This window comes from Balearica regulorum, chromosome 23, assembly GCF_011004875.1.
Source record: "Balearica regulorum gibbericeps isolate bBalReg1 chromosome 23, bBalReg1.pri, whole genome shotgun sequence".
Lineage (NCBI taxonomy): Eukaryota > Metazoa > Chordata > Aves > Gruiformes > Gruidae > Balearica > Balearica regulorum.
The window spans coordinates 7,373,514-7,393,146 of NC_046206.1; the positions used below are offsets into that span (position 1 = coordinate 7,373,514).

The 19,633-nt window shown below is 49.4% G+C and overlaps 1 protein-coding gene across 4 annotated transcripts in view; it reads left to right on the top strand.

Annotated features, from left to right (window-relative positions):
- Positions 1–19,633, top strand: part of KIRREL3 (kirre like nephrin family adhesion molecule 3) — a 328,668-nt gene that overhangs the window by 265,861 nt on the left and 43,174 nt on the right. For all 4 annotated transcript variants that reach the window (XM_075774342.1, XM_075774343.1, XM_075774344.1 and 1 more), the window contains 3 exons: positions 7,370–7,527; positions 10,999–11,149; positions 16,275–16,380. In XM_075774342.1, coding sequence (XP_075630457.1) covers positions 7,370–7,527; positions 10,999–11,149; positions 16,275–16,380 — 415 coding nt within the window. The remainder of the gene's footprint in view (positions 1–7,369; positions 7,528–10,998; positions 11,150–16,274; positions 16,381–19,633) is intronic.

Genomic DNA, 19,633 nt, shown 5'->3' on the forward strand with positions numbered 1-19,633 from the left:
AAATGAGGAAGTGGCAAGTGCTGAGGTTGTATTTTCTTTTCAACTGGAAGAAAAAAATTTTAAGTTTCTTACTCTTCACAGAGAGAATATTTCAAGTAAACAATCAGTACCCAGCCAGCTACCTGCATGCACAGCATCTGGCTGTTTATTAAGGCTTGGAGGAGTTTGCCAAAACTCCCCCCCCACCCCAAGAAAAGCTTTTAAGTAGAATACAAATGCTCACTTATCCTATGTCAGATCTGCTCAGGTTTTCTCCAAAAATGGATGCTGCCCAGAGCCAGGTCTCACAAAGGATGAGGCTTTGGACAATGTGGTCTAGTGGAAGTAGATGATCTTTAAGGTCCCTTCCAAACCATTCTATGATTCCAAGACTTTGAAATTTGGTTTAATTCCAATGCAACACAAAAATCAAGTATTTAAAACACTCTCTAGGAAAGAATCTGGGGCCAAACCACCCCCCCCCCCCCCCCCCCCCCCCCCACACACACACACAGCTTGGGAAAAAAAAAACCCCAGAGAGTCTTGCAGTGATAGTGTGCCCTGGAGAGGGATCTGGTGGGGGAAGATCAGCCCCTCCTGGGCAGAGAACAGGAAAGTGGAGCTGAGCTGGGGCATTGAGGCAGAGCTTTGCTGCCATTAAATGAAGCCATCTCTGCAAAGCTGTTCTGGGTTTGAGGAATCAGTGTTCTCCAGCAGGACCATCCCACCAGAGAGATCTAGCCTGACAACCCAAAGAAATCTAGAAAGTGTGGGACTTTCAGAGACTGGATGAAAACAGAGGGGGGAAAAAAAGGTTTTGGGAAATATTAGCAGTTTGCTTCCCATGAGTTCTTAATGTGAGGAGGGCCTGTGCATCCCTCAGCTGCAGAGATAGAAGGGAAACAGGGATGCAGGTCACTTTTGGGCTGAGCTGTCACCCCTGGCTGCCAGGGCAGCATCGCTGTGTGTCTGCTTGGGCTGGAGAGGGAGCATCATTACTGGCAACCCACCCACCCACCCTGAAGTGCCACAAGACAAATAGGACCGAGAAAGAGATGCACTATTTAAACTTTCATCACTATTTTTCTCCCTGCTCCCCTTGTTTCTTTTGATTTATTTTTTAGCGTGTTTTCCCCAGGCTGTGCTGTTTGCCTGCATCTGTTTCCTCTTCTCCTTCACTCAGCAGCAGCCAGGCACCTTTCTGACAGCACCCGCAGCTGCCCTGCATTTTTCAGGCTGTCCAGGCTCAGCTCCCTTGGGTCAGCAAGAAGAACAAGGCAGCAGAGCTGGAGCAGCTGGGGTAGATGCTAGCTGGACAGAGGGACAGCAGAGGACTTCTAGACATAACATCCTCCTCTTGCTATCCATCCCTGACCAAGCAAGGACTCTGGGGCAGTTTTAAATGAGCCCCATCCCATTTGCACCCTTCCTGGGGTGGGTGACCCTGCCAGGGCTCGGCTTGGGAGAGATGCAGAAAGTTGTGCCAGTCATGTAAGCATCTTCCAAACACCCAGCCTTCCATCCCATGCCATTCTGAGCTGGGCCAGGGGCTGGCACATGTGGCTGTACACGTTGAAGCAATGCCAGCATTGGCACCATACCCAACACAGACTGAAATTTTTCAGCCTGCCTTATGTAGGGAAAGAGGACACAGGCAGCTTTGCTGACTCTTTTCCTCCACAGAAAAACTAAGCCTCTCCCTGCTGAGCAGCCTGCAGATAGAAATGGTCTCCAGGTTTCAGATGTAGGATGCAAAGGAAAATCTGGTCAGTCATGCTTGGAGGGGGCAATATTACAAGTCAGAACTCCCAGCCCTGCAACTGGCCCTGTTTGCAAACTCAGACCACTTGCTCCATATTGTCCCTTTTTCCTTACCTGCCAAAGTTCCTCATCTGCAAAGAGATTGCAATCCTAATTACATCAGGAAAGAGAGGTAGAATGGAGGCATGTCAGGATAGTTGAGGGAAAATGCAATTACAGTCCAGGATTAGGTTTCCTCCAGATCACCCAGCCCCACAGACTTGCTGTAAGTCTCCTGTTAGCACTGCCCTGAAAAACATAACCCATGTCAGCACTCAGACACAGCAAAATCTCAGCCTTTAAAGCATTGGACAAAACCTAAGAGCCTGTTTATATCCTTCTTAGCTCTGAAGAGCTGCTGGAAATCTGAATCCTAAATGTGTAAAGTCCTGATAAATGAAAAGCTAAACATTCATGTAGCTGTAAGCTGCTCTGCAGTGGTTTAGGCCCTCACAATTTGTAGCCTTCAGACTTGATAATACAGTGAGACCCTAGGCAGTCTGCTGGAAAACTACTGCCAGAAACACAATCGTTATAAGGGGATTCTCTTATCCAGTGTAGCAGGCTCCATCCTAAAAGCAGTTCTGTTCTCTAGCCCCTGTTCTCCTCTTGGGAAGCTATCCTAGATACTTGATGAAACAGAGAGCCTTCTTCCTTCCCCAGTGCCCAGATTTTACTGGGTTTTCCCTTGTCTTCTCCCAGCCTTCCCCCTGTTCTGTGACTGCATCCAGTCTCCTAACCTTCATTTTGCCATGTTAAACCAGCCAGTCTCTTCTGTTCTCACCTGGAAGAAAAACTGCTTTTCTCCTCTGATCAGCTCTGCAGCCTTTCTCTGGGCCAGAGTTCAAGGTCCATGAGTGTGGCCAACCCGTCCCAAGATCTCAAGAGCATCTTGCAAGTAACACTCCTGGCCTCTGCAGAGCACCCAAGGCTGGCAGGGAAGGCAAAGAGGAGGCAGTTCCTTGCAGTTATCAAGCAGATAAGAGGATGTGCCAGTCCCAAGTGGAGCACAGAAATGATGCAGCAGCTAATTAGCTCATTTTGCTGATTGTTAACACCAAGTCACACCCCATCAGTCTTGCTACTTTGACCCCTCACAAAGGGCAGGTGCTGTTCCTTTTTGGAGCAGGACAGGATCTTCCCGGGGAGGTAAGGGGACCACAGAGGCTGCAAGTCAAATCCTGCTCCTTTCACAAGCACCTTGCCAGCCAGCAAACCTGGTTTCAAGACAGCCCAGCATGGAACAGAAATTGGACTTACAAAGGAAAACGGTCTTTGCAGGGTTTGTGTTGCAAAAGCTTCCCCCTAACAAGCAGCTGTATGCAGCTCAGGGCAGTGTCTGGGACAGTCACCCAGAGCAGGTGTACTACGATGCCCTCATAAGCTTGAGTAGTCTACAAGAGGCAAGTGTACCTCTTTGACAAGCCTGCAGTGCGATATCTGAATACACACTTTGCCACAGCAGAGCAAAGCTTCCAGATCCGTCCTCCTGCATGAGAGGGTCAGCTGAATCCCTCCAGGCCGCCCCACACTTTCCTTCCTGTAGAAACAAAATACAGGAGCAAACGTACCTTTGTTCAGCTTGGTTTCATCATCTCCATGGGGCCTCATGTTCTCACGGAGAGCCAGCTGGCCCACCAAATATTGTTAGCAAACCACTGTAGAGGGCTGCAGATGCTTTTGGTCTGCGCTTAGACTCAGCTTTGGGTCTAGAAAGCACCTTCCAATGCTTTGTAGCACTTTGTGATCACCAAGAGCATCTTCTGGATGCCATTATTGCCTTAACACGCTTGTAAGATGAGCCCAGAGTGCCACAGACCCCGTAGGGAAGATGAGCAATCCGTCAGTGATGCCTTACCCAAGGGATCTCATTCCTCAGGGGATGCTTGTGCTGAGCCTCACATCAGCTGAGCATTACTTGCAGATAACATGGCTCACAGCAATCCTCAGGGGCTGCTCCATGTCTGCATCTCCAGTCTACCAGCTGGGTGGTCCTTCCCCACTGCTGAGCATTTGGGGTTGAATCTCTTAACACTGTCCCAAGAAGAGGAGCCTTGTTACACAAACCCAGCAGCAAGGAGGTACCAGCCACAACAATAAAAAAAAGCAGTCAGCATTAATTAGGAAGAAGTGCTGGTGGCTGGAGGGCTTTTTGCTTTCTCCACCTACAGGAGCAAACTCCTGCCTGGAGTTATCTCAATAAATCTTGCTAATAATTGAGGCTCTGTCTGCTCCCCACAAGACTGTCCAGCTGACGGGAGTGTTTAGACACATCTATGTTATTTCTTAGCCAAAGCTGCAGCATTAGCCTGGGGTATTAGTTCAGCACTGAATAATTCTGCGTGGTCTCGTTGATTAATCATACAGTAAAGTCTTGCAGGGCAGGACTGTATGCAGGAAAGCCTCTAACTAGTCAACTAATTTAAGAGGTTGCTGAATGGACAGCCTAAGAGCAACACTCATTTATTTGTATTTCTTTATGCTGATGTGCTGTAAAACGTGCTATTCCCAAAGCACTCAAGGGCAAGGAGCAGAGACCCCAAGCTGTCCTTACTCATCCAAGCAGCCCACAGCTATGGAGATCAGCTTCATGCCTGTCCATGGCTGGTTTAAAAAAAGTATTCAAACTATGTTTTGACAGAAAAACAGTAGAAGCTTGTCATGGTTTCTTCAGAAAAAGTTTTGTCTACAGTCTAGACAAGAACAGTTCTCAGCTGGGGTCCTGAGTGCACTGTGACAAGCAGGAGATCTTCTGCTGGGGTGTTCCACCTCCCGCCCCAGGCAGCCTCAGTGCAGTGGCCTTTTGGGATGATCTGCCTGGCCTCCCACTCCATAAGCAGCTGGATGCCTCCATCTCCAGCTTGTTCCTACTCTTGTGGGCCTGAGCCATCATCACACCCTTTGCTAGATTCCTGGATCCCTTCTCTTCCATTCTCCTCTTAAACTTTCCAGACATGTAGAGGTTAACTCCACTTTCTTTGCTGTCAGGAATAAACCCACACACAGAACCCCAAACAACTCTTCCTATTTATATCCCTGAATTAATCAGAAAGGCTAGCACTTCCACATCTACATGATTAAAAATTAGGAGACCGGATTCTGTAGTGGTGCCTTATAATAACAACCAATCCTGGGAACGCAGTGGATGAATAATGGATCATGGCTCTGTGCTACTGGCTTCTTTCTTTCTTCTTCTCCCCTTTTTATCTTTCATTCTTCTCTTCCTTCTCCTCCTTTCCCAGGCTGGAGTTTTAGGTGGCAAAGGAATACATCCATCCTTCGTTTTGCAGGAGTTAGAGCTGTTGAGAGATATTGCCAATTCCTATTCATTAGACCCTCTCCTCCCCAGCCAGATCCCCTGGTTAGTGAGCCTGGAGACCATCAATAATTCACAGCCACACGAATAACTGGAGGACGATAACCACTTACTTGGGAAGACATAATCAGGACCCATTCTCTCTCCTTTTCTTCTCATCTCCTTAAGCAGCTCCCCAAGTCTTGCTGCTAATCCAACAGAGAGAAACAGGAGCAAAACAGGAGGTTACAAACCAAGATTTTTCTGGCACAGGGAAGGCAAGTGGTTCCATGCGTGAGGTTGTCCCCTGTCCCATGATGTCCCCTAGCTTTCATGAGCAGCTAAGACAGGCTGGACTGCTTTGAGGGGTGATGTTAAACCAGCGGCTGCAAAAAAAAGTCTTCAGATGTCAGCCAGTGGGACACGACACCAGTCAGGAATATTAAACCTCCCACCATAAGAGTCCCTTCATTTAATTCCAAGATGCTCTTCAGAGAAGGGCTTGTGGGTTGTTTTTTTCCCCATGTTCCACAAGATGAATTGCCAATATTTTACAAGCTGAGGTCAAATTCAATTAATAGCTTCAGTGAGGGGAAAAAAGCAACTGAAAAGTATCAAGGTTTTTCTTTTTTTTTTTTTTAAACAGTATAAATTCATCCAATGAAAAGGTTATTTTTTTTAAGAAGTCAAAAGAAATACTTCCTTAATAGTTAAATAAGAACAGAATTTTCCACATTTTCATATTTCAGAGGCTGATGCATTTTGAGCAACCCAAACCACAGATTTTCACTTTTTTTTCCACTCTTGTAGCCTGAAAAAAAAAAAGTACATTTTGGATCCATGTAGAAAATCTTTTCTTCCCCCAGTCCCTGGGTTCCACCCACTGAGCTGAAAAATCCCATTACTCACAGCATTTGGCAGATGTGTATGTGACCAGCCTTGTGTGCAACCAGCACATCTGCCTTGCCTACAAATCCTGTGCCGATGTGGGCAGCCACCTTTGAGTTGTCAGAGAACATAATCCCTTTCCATCTCCTGAATTGAAGCCCAGCACTGGAGGAGCCAGCAAGGAGTTTAATATTTCTCGGCCAGCTAAAGCACCGGGGCAGCTCAGGAGCAGCAGCAGAGATGTGCTTGGGGATTTCAGAGAGGACTTTGCCCAACTTTGATGGTCACTTTGCATGGCTCAGAGGGGGAAGCAGCACTGATCTCATACCACGCTGGGAGTGTTTAGAGATGCCAGGCTTCAAGAGCTAGTCACAAAAGAGGAGACCATGCTCCTCATCTCCTCCTTCCCCATTTCCCTCCTTGTCTCTGGCGTGAAGAACACAAGAGAGATGCCCAGGGGCTGTGCGATACCAGCAAAGCCACATCCCTGTAATGAGGATGCAGCCTCACACAGGCTGTCAGGGTGAGGTGATTTCAAAGGAAAGTTGAGATCTTAAACGTCTCCTTGATACCCCCGGCAAAATCTGCTTTCACAGAGGAAGACACTTAAAAGACTCACCACGGTGAGAGGGAATCTGACCAAATGAGAGGAGTTTTGCAACCTTTTGTGCGGCGAGACAGCAGCAGAGACGATGAGTGAAAGTGACGGGGAAATCAAAGCAGAGCAAGGGAGCGCTCAGGGGTTCCTCCATCCCTCCGTGACAGAGGGCTGGCAAGGGAGCCCTCTTCAAAGGCAAGCATCTGGCAACCCAGTGCTCTGGATGCCCGTAATAAGCTGTTCCCCCCCAGTGCGATAGGTAGCAGTCCAAACCCAGCTGTCTTTCTCCTCCAAATCCCCCTCACCTACCTTCTAATTTGCAGTCAGAGGCTTTGGTCCAACCCTGTTCCTCTCCAAGCCCTGTATCCTGTGTCCAGCAGCAACCAGAGTAGCCTGGGGAGGAAACAGAAGAGCAGGGCCAGCACGCAGGGATATTTCTGTCAAATACTCTCCCATCCTCCCACATTTTGCAGCTCAGGAGCATCCTGGGCCAGAGGTACTTTGAGTATTTAGTAACCCTTGGTGGATTTCTCTACCACAGGTTTGATCCTTCATATGACTGCAAAAGCTCAGGCAACCACCTGGCCCCTCTAAACCTTCAGCCAGTTTCTGCTGCTGCAGTTCACATCTGGGGCACAGCTTTGCAGGCAGCAAAAGCCAAGCCAGCTGTGACATAAGATGGGCTTGCATGATGCCAAAGCCAGCTGCAGAGGTTTGAGAGGTCATAGCCCAAACCCCACAGGTAACACCAGGAATGTGGGATTAATGCTACCAAGTGACATGGTCCCCTCTCTGCCATTTCCTTGCAGTTCCTCCAGATGATCCTATCATCATGGGGGGACCCATCATCAGCCTGAGAGCAGGAGACCCCCTCAACTTGACCTGCCACGCAGACAATGCCAAGCCAGCAGCCTCCATCATCTGGATGCGGAAAGGAGAAGTCATCAACGGTGCCACCTACTCCAAGGTGAGGCAGGATGGGGCTGGGGACAAAGGCTGTGCTCTTCCCACACCCCAAAACATCTAGGGGAGCACCTTTAGCTCTGCAGAGCTGAGACTCACGTCATCCCCTACAACCTTCCCAACAGAGAGACTGGGAGGAAAACAGTCAGGAGGATGCAGGTGAGAAACTACAAACTGTCACCAAAATTTGGCTGGCTTTTTGTACCCTCTCACAGCTTATAATTGCCCACTTCCCCCTGAAAATCCCACCTGGGGGTGGGTTAATATTGTGTACAGCACCACACAGCCAGCACTGACCTGGCCTTGGCTGTAGCAGAACCTCTGGATCAAAAGGCAGTTGCAGTGACATATGTCCCCTTCTCCAACTGCAATTTTCCATGAAAAATTGTCAGGGTTGTTGGCATTTTTTAATTTAAACGGAAAGCCTTTACTGGGTCATAAAGGAAAACATCAAAGAGCAATCAGCAGCATACTCAGAATGGGTACCCACATGTTCTCCTGATTATAGATGCCTGGTGTCTCGTAAGTGCTAAAGATTCAGTAACACTTGACATTTCTAATGAAAATTTCTAAAGAACAAAAATTCAAGATGTAAAACGGGTCAGTTTGCAGCCATTTGTAATGCAAGCAAACTTCAAAGTCAGGAGTCTAAGGCATTCCTCTCAAGCTCCTAAAGATCTTTTAATAAACATTTCACCCTCTGCTACCGCTGTGAAGCCTCCACCCAGCGACATCCCAATCCGCTTGGAAAAGCGGAGGAGCCAACCCCCCCTCCTCCCCAGGGGAAACTGCCCCACCTCCCTGCGTGCAATGCAAGAAGCACTAATTAAAGGCAGAGAGAACTGACCTCTCCCTCTCTCAAATCAAGCAGAATTAATTAAAAATCCAGTTTTTTAACAACTGACAGGCAGTTGTTTATAACTTATTCTGTTCACCCCAAGCCTTCCTCGCCACTGCAGACTGCTTAGACCTGGCCCTGGGGAGCCAACGCTTAAGCCCTTTCCCTTCCAGACCCACAAGTAGTGGGTAGCAGAGAAGGAAAACTGCCCCTCCTTTATTTTTCTTCAAAATATTTCAAACAAAAAACCCTTGCAAAACAGAACTTTTCAGGCTGCAGCTCCATCTCACATGCAGTGCAGAGATTTCCACAGCATTTTAAGCAGCTGACAGGGATGGTCTGGGAGGAGAGTCCTGTTCTGCATGGAGGAAACATCTTCCCCTCCTCTTGGGGACAGGAGAACCTCAATTTCTGAGGCTGAACCTCAGGTTCTTCTGACTTACTGGAGGTTTCCATGAAGCCCTGCCATGAGCAGGGAAGAACAATGCTCCAGGGCCAGGCAGCACCAGCTGCATCAGCACCTGTCACCTCAAGCATACACATGAGAAACCCAAACTTAGCCATTTTTGTGATTCTTAACCTTGTGAACAGTTAAAAAAAATGAAAGACACCCTTCAGAAAAGCTAACAGCAGATTTTAGCCGGTTTTTGAAGGGGACGGTTTGATTTTTTGGGTCTGAGAAGCCTTTCCCTTTGAGGCTCGCTTTAAGATCATTCCTCAATTTCCCTCTTCCTACTTTTTCAATCCGACTAAAACCCAACTCTGATTTCATTTGATCCAGATATTCCAGTCAACCAAGAAGAAACCCTGTTCAGGTTACCAATTGCCTGAAACCACTTATACTGAGCAATAATTTCTTTGGTTCTCTGAATTTCCAATCCACCAACTGATTAACACACAGTCCCCCTGCAATCACAGCCAGGCAGCTGACTGAACCCCCCCATACTTATCCTGCTACCTATGGAAGGGGACCAGGAAAGGTCCCTAGAGCCACAGGGGGATTATAGGATCCCATAGGGTTTGGAGGCTGACCCAGAGTTCAAGGGTACTGTGGAGGAAGGTCCTGAACAGACTTAGGGTTCACCACATCCTCAGCACCAAAAGTGGGGCTGTTCCCACAAGGGAAGGGTACACAGGGTGACAAGAGAGCTGGCACAGGGCACTGTCCTTACCACCAAGGGCACCAGCAGAGCAGAGAAGGTCTAGTGGTCACAGAAAGGCCCACCACAGCACAGCAACCTCCAGAAAGTCCATAGCAATGAGGCAGCTCTGAAGACAAGCCAGGAAACCCAGATCACATCACCACACCTAAACCAGAGCCTGAGCTAGAGCCAGAGCTTAAATACAGCTCCTGGGCCTATGGGTGAAAAGCTCTTGGGTAGGGTCCCCAGATGAGGTTCATCAGGCACGTTAAGGACTGTTGGTGCACTCAGGCCCTGACGATCAGGTACTAATAGGTCTTAGTCTTGCTTCTCTCCAGCTTCTGAGCTGATTGTGGTGACAGTTTCTCTATCCTTCCTTGTCTGGTGTGTTTGAGAGGCACAAACCTGCACGTGTGAACGCTGTGTTATGACAAACCCAGGCGGTGAAAGCGTTAATTGTGCTGCCATATGTTTATAATTCAATAAAGCACTTGTCTTTCGTTGTGAGGAGGAAACTTGAAGGATACAGAGTTAGAGAGAAAAACTGCCTGGCAGGGTCCAAAATACATAGTTATGGGATGGGTGTTTACCGCTATCATCAATGGCTGGGAAAAGCTGTGTTGCTGGCATTTCTGGTCCCCAGAGGACATTGATAAACCAGCGGGAGGTCAGAGGAAACCCCAGAGAATGATTAAAAGATTGAAAATCACGCAACACCTTGAGAGCCTCCAAAGGCTCGATCGGTTTAGTTTTCCAAAGACAGGGCTACAGGGTGATGTGACCACGACCTGTAAGAACTTGCGGGAGGTTTAGGAGTTTGATAAGGCAGGGCTTGCCGATAAAGGCATGGCAGGGCACCACAGCTGGAAGTCAAAGTCAGGTGAGTCCAGGGAAGGAGCAAGGTGCCGAGGCTGAGCTGATTAAATGCTGCTCTACCATACTCGAGGTTTTGGGTCTCCAGCACCCTCAGGTGTCCACCACAGTGGTCACCAGCACGAGGTGAGTCAGAGGGGCGATGATTTACCATGGGCTAGCCTGGGCCACTGCGGGGCAGCCAGGAACCCATGGCTAGGGTGCTATGTAAAGTGGCCCAGGCAGCTTTTTGCACTCGCCCAGCAAAGGTGCAGAGGTGACAGCAGGTTCAAGAAGCCGGTTGCCCTATCTGTCCCCTGGCTCCCTCTTTCCTGGGACGGTGGGTGACATGTATCTCGCTGGAGCTGTGATTCCCAGGTCCAGGCACAGCAGGGCTGGAGGGAAGCAGATGGGAGCTAAGTGCCCAATTCCCAGGGAAGCGCAGTGAAATTTGTCTGTGCTATTCCCCTAAGGCTTCTTGGCAGATTCCAGCCAGAGGAACTGTTATTGCAGAGAGCACTGCTTGGCTGAGAAACTTGTACGAGCTGTGTGTGGGCAGAGCCTGGTACAACTCTCGGCCGGGGCAAGGTGCCCCTCACCTGTAGGAAACTGCCTTTTCTTATCTGTATTTTTTCCCCTACAGACACTTCTCCGTGACGGCAAGAGGGAGAGTATCATGAGCACCCTCTTCATCGCCCCCTCCGACATTGAGAACGGCGAGAGCATCGTCTGCCGTGCCACCAACAAAGCCATTCCCAGCGGGAAGGAGACCTCTGTCACCATTGATATCCAGCGTGAGTACACGGCTGGCCAAGCTTGCTCTGGGCACTGTGTGATCCCAGCCTCCCCGCTAGGCTGCCCACACAGGGCTGACTCCGGTCAGGAGTGGGGTGCTGGGGTTTCCCTTTACTGGGATTTATTGGTACGTTAATATGGTGAAGTCAGAGAAAGGAGATCTCATCGCCCTTGAGCTCCCTGGGGCACCAGACAGACACGAACACCCACGGGGAGAGGCTGCTTCCCAGCTTTCGCATCTCGTGTCCGTGGTTTTGCGCAAAAGCAGCACCAGCTGCCGTGCTCTGCGTGGCTGGTGTGCATCACACACCGCCCGACTGCGTGCTCTCTGGGGTCTCTGGAGCAGGGATGGATCCCAAATTGGTTTTGACTGAGCAAGCAGCATCTCTGGACATGGCCAGTAGCAGAGATAAGGCCCATTAAGATTTCTGGTACAAAACCGCATGTTTCCGGTCTTATGGGCTGTTCAACGGTAAGTTTTTTGTATTGTCCTCCACTGAGATAGCGTGTTGGGCACCTAAGCGATGGGAAGTCTCCCTCCCGTGAAATACAGCTAGCGTCAATCGCCATCTGATGGGGACAAGAGTGCGTTGAGAGCCATATCATTTACGCTTTACTGTGAATCCATGAAGCAAAATCTTCCTCAAAAATTCACGTTTCACAGATCTCTTCCCTCCTCCTCTTCAATAGCTGATGCTCTCGGGCTCATCCTGACCTCCTCCAGCCTGGTTTCATTTGCACACACAATTCCTGCAGCTGTATTTACCAACAATTTGCAAATGCAGGGTGTTCAATATTAGCATGCCAGCTGCTTTCCAGAGTCCAATTAAAACTGGCTGAACAAACTCAAGCACAGCAGAAAATTCACCATTTAAGACTTCCAGCTTTTGCTGCTGGATGATTAACAGGCTCTTGGGTCGCTGGATAGCATGTCCTGACAGAACCGGCCAGATAAAATGAGATAATAGCATGGGTTATTTCACAGCCGGCAAACAGTTACAATAGCTGGAGAGGCACATGCATTCTCACAAACAACGTAAAGCCGGAGACATCATTACACTGTGCTGTACAGTGCGGGGCAGGAGACGTGAGCTGAATCCCTGAGCCTGATGGAATCTGCTTTGGAAAGAGAAAGACCCAATAAAGAACACCAGTTTCCACTCCGAGCCATTAAATACTCCATGCTGTGAAAGTAATAATAATAATATCCTCTCCAGCTATTAAAAGTGTGTTGTTCTTAATGGGCTCTAATGAGGATATCAATTTCCCAGTGCTGGATGGGTGATGGAGGGATAGAAAAATACCAAGATGGATTAACCAGCCTGCGGTGGGCTGGATGTCGTCCTGGATGCAGGAGCAGGCTCTAGCTGTGGTCCAGTCCATTAGGTTTCACTCCCAACCTGCTAGGCAACTGGCTGCTTTCACTTCACGAGAGCTAAAGGGGCTTTTCTTAAACAAAAATGATCTGGGACATTTGTTTCTCCTGGAAAACTGTCCTGGGCAAGGCTGACTGCAAAGGCAAGGGAGGCTGAAAGGAGATCCTTCCCGTGGGTCGTCTTCCAACAGCTAGCAGAGAAGCAGGACCTTAGGGGGAAAAAAGCAGAGGTTTCTGCAAAGATAAGGAGGTAGGCAGCAGGCTTTGGCTGGTAAGCTTTCCCCAGCCCAGCACAACCTGCTTGCATTTCACCCCGGAGCATTTCACTTGCACATCTCTGCCTCCACTGTTGACATCATCGCAAACGTTGCCCAGCTGCACAGTTCGAAAGAGGCGGCCTTGCAAAACAATCCCAGGGAACCAAAAATAATCCCTCCCAGGAAGCAGCAGCCTGGTAAATCACTCCTCCTGCTTTCGTTTTCTTTTGCAACTCAAAAGAGCATCAAAAATGCTCACACTCAGCAAAGAAACGCCTGGGCGGGGGTTATTTCCTATGCAGGGTGTACGCATGCGGTGGGAGAGAATATCCTCTTGCAGCTGATGCGAAGTTGACGTTTGGCTCCCATTAATCTCATGCAGGCGCTACTTGACCATCTTAGCAGCAATGAAATAGCTGAGTCATAAAACCCTCCTCTTCCAAAAAAAAAAAGAAGCGGGGAGAAAAAAGGGAACTGAAAAAAAAAAAAAAAAAACCCAGAGCAGGGTCTGTAATGGAAACACTAAGCGACTCCAGCTGGAACATCTGTTCAATGTGATTTCCGTTCCACCAGCCACATCAAAGTCAGCCTCCTGTGAGTTATGTGCCGAACATCACAAGTGGGATTAAAATCATGTTTAATAGTTTGATATGCCATAAACTATTTATACTGCCAGAGCCCAGTGGCTCTGTGGAAATGCACAGCCAGCGTGCCGGGATGGGGAGGAGCAGGGTTATTGCTTATCCAAAGCCGTTTGCTCCGAGCCTCTGCACACACGTGTGCAGTTGCTCATTTTTACACCTTTTTTTTTTTTCATGGCAAGAAGGGATTTGACTGCATCTGTATTTTTTGCAGGAGGTGGGAGTAGGAGGAAGAACGTGGAGGGTCTGTGGACCAGGGCGATGAGCAAACCAAGGGCCACGTCGTTGTGTTGGAGGGTGTCCTGCTGTGTTTATCCTTGTAGCACTCGAGTATTTTATTCCCTTTCGCGCTTCCCACTGGGGAGTGTGAAAGCCCAGAGCTGAAGAGGCATCTCAGTCTGCTTCCAGCTCCTCGTTCCTGCTCATTTGACCCACAGGATGCTTTTGGGTTCAGGGTGGAGGTTTGGAAGAGCTTGTCTGGGGGTCTGGGAGCACGGAGAGGGGTCTGCAGGTGCCCAAGAGCCAGCACTGTGCCTGCAGCCCGCGGAGCTCAGCCTGTGACCCCAGTGGTCATTTCCCAGGTGCTGACTTAAAATCCTGGGAGCTGAGGGGTTCGCTCGGTGCCTCACCGGCTGCACGGCTGGTGAGGAGCGGTGCTGGTGCCCCGGTGCGAGCGTGCTCACAAGGGTATGTGGTGCCTGGGCGTGCGAGCATTTGCATGCATGCTCTCCTCCTGGCCGCCTGTGGGCTGGCTCTATCGGATTCCATCATTCAAATTAATTACAAGAAGCCAGGCAGGAATTATAATTGTAACCGAGTGGAATTACATTCTGACGAGTAACAATTTGTGGGGTTTTTTTTTTCTTTAAAATACCCCAAAACACACTCGCACACAGAAACCCACGCTATCCACAGCACCCGCCGCCTTGCGGGGAAGCTACCACAATATTAGAAAGCCCAATCCCATTTGTGAAAGGCAAGATCAAAGACTTTAATTCATTTCATTTCCTTTTTTTTCCCCCCCCCTTTTTAATCTCTCTTTTTTTTTTATTTTATTTTATTTTGAGTGCAGGAGGGAGCCGGGCTCATTTTAATACAAAGAGGCTCTTCTGTAAATCGTAGGCACAGCTACTAAAGCATCAAACAATGGGAAAGCTGCTAAAGAGAAGTGTGATTCATACTTAACAAAGGAAGGTGATTAGCTGTTGTTGTATAACAATAGGGAAGTGTCAGGATGCCTGCAAATGAATTAGGAGCCCACTATATATCTCTGGGCTGTTACGTTAGGGAAGCTCATTTATATTCCCAACTGCACCCATCTTTATTGTCATTTGAATTGCTCATTTTAAAATGAGATTAGGGTAAATTGAAAATACCTATAATTTCCCCGTCATAATTTCCCATCAAGGAGGCAGGTGGCTTTGCTCACAACAAAGCGGGGCTCTGGCTGGGTAAATATCACGGGGCCTAATGAGGTGGGGACGTGGCGGAGGACGAGGAGGAGGAGGCACTGCAGCACGCTGGGGTACTGCAGCACGCCGCCGGCACGCTGCCTTTCCCTCTCCTGTCTCATCCAGGCTGCAGGCCAGCCAAGGTCACTGCCGAGGCCACCTCGGAGACTCCATCTTTGTCCCCGGCTGGTGGCCTTTCTGCCAGGGACCGTCCCAACCCCAGGAGAGACAGGCTGGAATAGCGCGGGGTTGCTTTGGACGCTCTCCTTCTCTCTCGGCACGCGGGCAGACTTTCTGCTTTCCTTTCCTCCCCTGCAGCTCTGCTGGCGCCAACCCTTCCCGTGCCTTTGCAGACAGCGTCGCTTTTTCCTCCTCTGCTCCTCATACGCGGGAGGTTTCCCCTGGGCCAGTGGGTACCAACCAGCTTCACTTCCTGCAGGTTGGCAGGGCTTGGGTGCTGAGCTCAACTGCAGCTTTTCCCCTTGCTCCAGCTGGGAAGGATGCTGCTGAGATATTTAGGAAGAGGAGAGAGGCAGCGGGTAGAGGCGAACATGTAGCACATCCTATTTTAGGATATATTTTGGCATATGCTGCATCAGACTCCCACCCTTAGCCGGATCAGTGAGCTGGCCTCAGCTCCTCTCCGCAGCCGCAGTGCAGCCTCCAGTGGGACAACTGGTTCTTCAGGCACCTAGAAAACCTCTCCACAAGGCCATTTCTCTCTGCTTTTTCCCCTCAAATGAGGTCTCATCCTTAAAGCCTAAATCTGGAGGGCTAACACCCCCTCTCAGACATCATTAAAAATTAAAACGACTCTGGATATTCTTATTCCCCGTCTAAACATCGGCCCCTTTTCTCGCTTCCTTTCATCGGTTCTCTCCTAAATTTTGTTTGCCTCTGAAGCATTTAGATGCTTATCATGTGAAAAGGAGAAGAGAAACCGAGCACCAGTCGGAAGAACCGAAAGGCCTGTGACACCAATAAGGACTTGGCAGAGATGATTAAGCTGATGAAAGAGCAGAAATGCCGCTTTCAAGTTAGCAGATAGACAAAAGATCATAATTACACAGAACGATATTAAATGGGAGCTTTTCAAAGCAGGCAAGTTGATTTGCTCAAACGGGTATCGGAGCCAGCGTTAACATTTTTGAAGTGAAATGCTACATCGAGTGGTGTGCGTGGCTCCCTTTTCTGTCTCACTGAAGCCCTCCAAGACGAGCTGTGTGCATGACATGAGCCTTAAACATGATATCACAGCACCAAGGGGTCTCGGGGCTTTTGCCATGTTTTCTTACGACCAAATTTTGCTTTCCAGTCTCAGAAATCTGGCAGGCAGCAGGCAAGGGGATGCTGCACCATGCCTTTGAGTCGCTCATGGGCTTGTCTCTATCTCTTGGCAGACCCACCCCTGGTGAACTTGTCCGTGGAGCCGCAGCCGGTCCTGGAGGATAACACTGTGAAGTTCCACTGCTCCGCCAAGGCCAACCCTGCCGTCACCCAGTACAGGTAAGGCAGCCACCCCGCTCGCTGGCACCACGCGTCTCGCTCCAGCCCTCCACTGAGAGCTTCTCACATTCCCCACCGTGCAAAGTTATTTCCTCCAGGTGACCCAAGAGCGCTCTGCAGCTCTGGCTGCAGTTTCTGGTGGCTATTCCACTTGCTCCCGTGTTTATCAACTGCTTGGTGGTCGTTCTAGCTCATCCCCTGGCCTCTGCTCTCCTCCAGCTGGGGGATCCGATGCCTGGAGCCTGATCTCCGCAGAGCAGCAGAGACCTGCTGTGGCGCAGTCTTCTTCCCAGCATCCCCGCTCCGATGGCTCCCCAACGCTGCTCGTGCCTTGATGATGTTGTTACACGTCGAGAGGCTCCAACTGCCTCCGCGTCTGCTATGTTTTGCTGCATGCAGCAAGTCCTCGGTCAGATTCATTGGCGCTTTGGAGTGGATTAAGAGGCCTGGCACTGAGCTGACGGAGCCATCTGTTTGGGGACATAATGAGCAAAGCGCGCCGAGTAAAAAGTCTATTATGGGAAAATTCCTTTTTTTTTTATACTCTTTTATGATTTAAACAATACAACTCCATTGCTGTCTCCGTGTAACCCTTCAGCAACCGCCGTAAGCCTCTCTAACCCCAGCAGTGTGTCTCAATCGGTCTTGTTCGCCGCAGAAGGTGAGCAGATGGCCGTGGGCTCTTGGGTACAGGTACGAGGGCTGCTAGCACTAGGAAACACTGCCTCTCTCAAAGGTTTCTCGGTCTAAGCTGACAAAAATATGGGTATGGAAGGCAGGGTGGGTTGTCAGCACCCTTTGGGAGATGAGACCATCGTGCTCAACCTCCCAGCTCCAGCTTGTGGTGAGGAGAGTCCGCGTCTGAGCCAGCACGGAGACGTTTCACAGCAACCAGGTACAGCCCCGTCCCACCGCTGCGATCAGCAGCTCCTGCCTTGGAGTTACGAGCGTGCAATCAGTGCTGGTTTTGCAACAGCGTCAGTTGATAATAACAGAGGAGGCACCTCCGGGGACAGGTTCCCATGACCCGCCTCCTGTTAGGCTCGTACAGCTTAATTAGTACAATTGAGTTTGCTGGTAGGAACGATTCCTTCCGGCTGGATATCTGCTATCAGCACAACAAAGCAATAATTGCGTTCCTAGTTGCACAGAAGAGTTATTAATTTGAGAAGTCAATTAATGTCAAAGATACAAATAGCCCTGTTTTCATATTTACAGTTAGGAGGAAAACGAAGTGCATGACAATCTGGGGAAGGATCTGGGTGAACGTCCCACGTGGGTCTTAGGTCGTGATTGATTCTGGTACAGTTGAAGGCAAAACAAACCGCCTTTGGCCAAGGAACCAAATGGTGGCAAGAGCCTGGTAAGATTTCTGCTCTGAAGAGGGGGCGTCTGGCCCGATCCTGAGCAACAGGGGCTTTCACCTCATCCCCAAACCCACCCTGAGCTGTGCACAGAGCTGCCTTGAAGGCTCCTGTCTGGGCTTTCTCCTTCCTCTTGGATGTTTCAGCCCTCTGGGTACGTGGCTCTCCCTGGCCCAAACAATGCTGGATTGCTTTTCTCCACCAAACAGCAAGTGGACCAGCCACGCTTCTCCTGTCTTTGGTGCCATCTCGTCAGTGCAGGGATTTTGCTGACCCTGTAGCCGCAAATGCCGCCCACAGCCCTCTTCATTCCTTCTCGCCCATCCCAGGGCCACGTGTCTTGTCATCCTTCTTCTTCCTGAGCATCGGGATTCCTGCTTTGCTGCAAAGCGCTTCATGACTCATTTGATGATGGACTTTACTATCAAAACTAATTGTATGGTTTTTTCAGGTTATGCTTTCTCATAAAAAGGAGGTTTTGGGGCAGGGGGGGGAAGAGGCATGAAAAATTCAAGCACTTTGGGTTTCTCATTTCTTAAGTTCCCTTAGCATTTTAACATCACACAAGGCTTTTTCCCTACCACTGTGACAAGCAAACAGGATTCAGCAGCTCTCGGCAGGGCTTCCTTCCACTTAATGGCTCTGATTGATGAGAGGGGGATTCATTTCCCTTCCAAAAAATCCCAAAGCTCTTCACTAACGACATAAAGGCGGCAGATGTTTTGGCACCAAAGCTTGGAGTCCTCCAGAGCGGGACATCCAAGCAAGGAGCCCTCTGCACCTCAACACTGACTAATGGGTGAAGGGGTGGGGTGTGTAAAACCCCAGGACTAAGATACTTGGAGGTGAAAAGGCAGAACATGAGCTCAATGTCATCCCCAGGGACCCCATCACTGCTTAAATTAACTTATTCTGCCTTAAAAACAAACAACGGTGAGAGAAAGTGTGGTATTTTTCTCTCCCCAGGGAGAGAACCACTCTAATATATCTCCTATGGTTTCCCTCATCCTCAGATAGAGATACTAGGTCTTGGTCTTCAGCCGACATTTATTTTTAATACCTCCCAATATGTTTGTCAGTAAACAGCTCTGAACACAAAGGAAAAAAGTCTAAACAATATAAATCCCCTGTTCTGGGCATAAATCCACAGCCAGCTCCGCAGGGCCATCCCTGCTTCGAATACACGAGCAAGCTGTCACCTTGCTTGAATTTGCAAGGGGTGGTAAGTTTTGCATTGGGTTTGCACCACGGGTTTTTCTGGCTGGGAAAAGCGAGCGAGGTGGAGCATCTCACCCAAAGATGCTCAGCTGGGAAGCATCCGTGCTGCTCGTTTAGCAAGAAGCCGCTGAACCATCCCCGTGGTCCTGCTGACCTGGGGGTTTAAGCACAGACCCCTCGCTCTCTTCGTTAGGGTGGGAAGGGAGAAGAACCAAAATTCAGTACAATTTCTCAGGAGGCAAAAATTCCCCCTCTGCCCCTACCCAAACCCCCCCAGAGAATATAGTTTGGATGAAATCAAGGCGGCTGCTTTTTCCTTAGGAGGTTTTCTTTGTGCTCTCTTATGTCATACATCACATCCATGTGGGTTTTAATGCAAAGCAAACCTGGTTAGAAAGGAGACCTCGGAGCGATCCGTTCCCAGAGCCAGAGTGGAAAGTTACAGCCTGCACCGCGTCTTCTCTTCCAGGGGGGAGTTTAATGACATTTTGTCAAAATTGACAGGCTTCCGTGAAATGCTTGGCCTCAGTGGCATTGTCTAACGGGAGAAAAAGCCAGAACCCCTCTGCCTAAAAATACACTGGCATCTCTTGATGTTGGGGGGCAGGCAGGGCTGGGGCAGGGTGTCCTTTGCTGGGGACATGGTTCCTCTGCTCCTTTTCTTAGCTGAG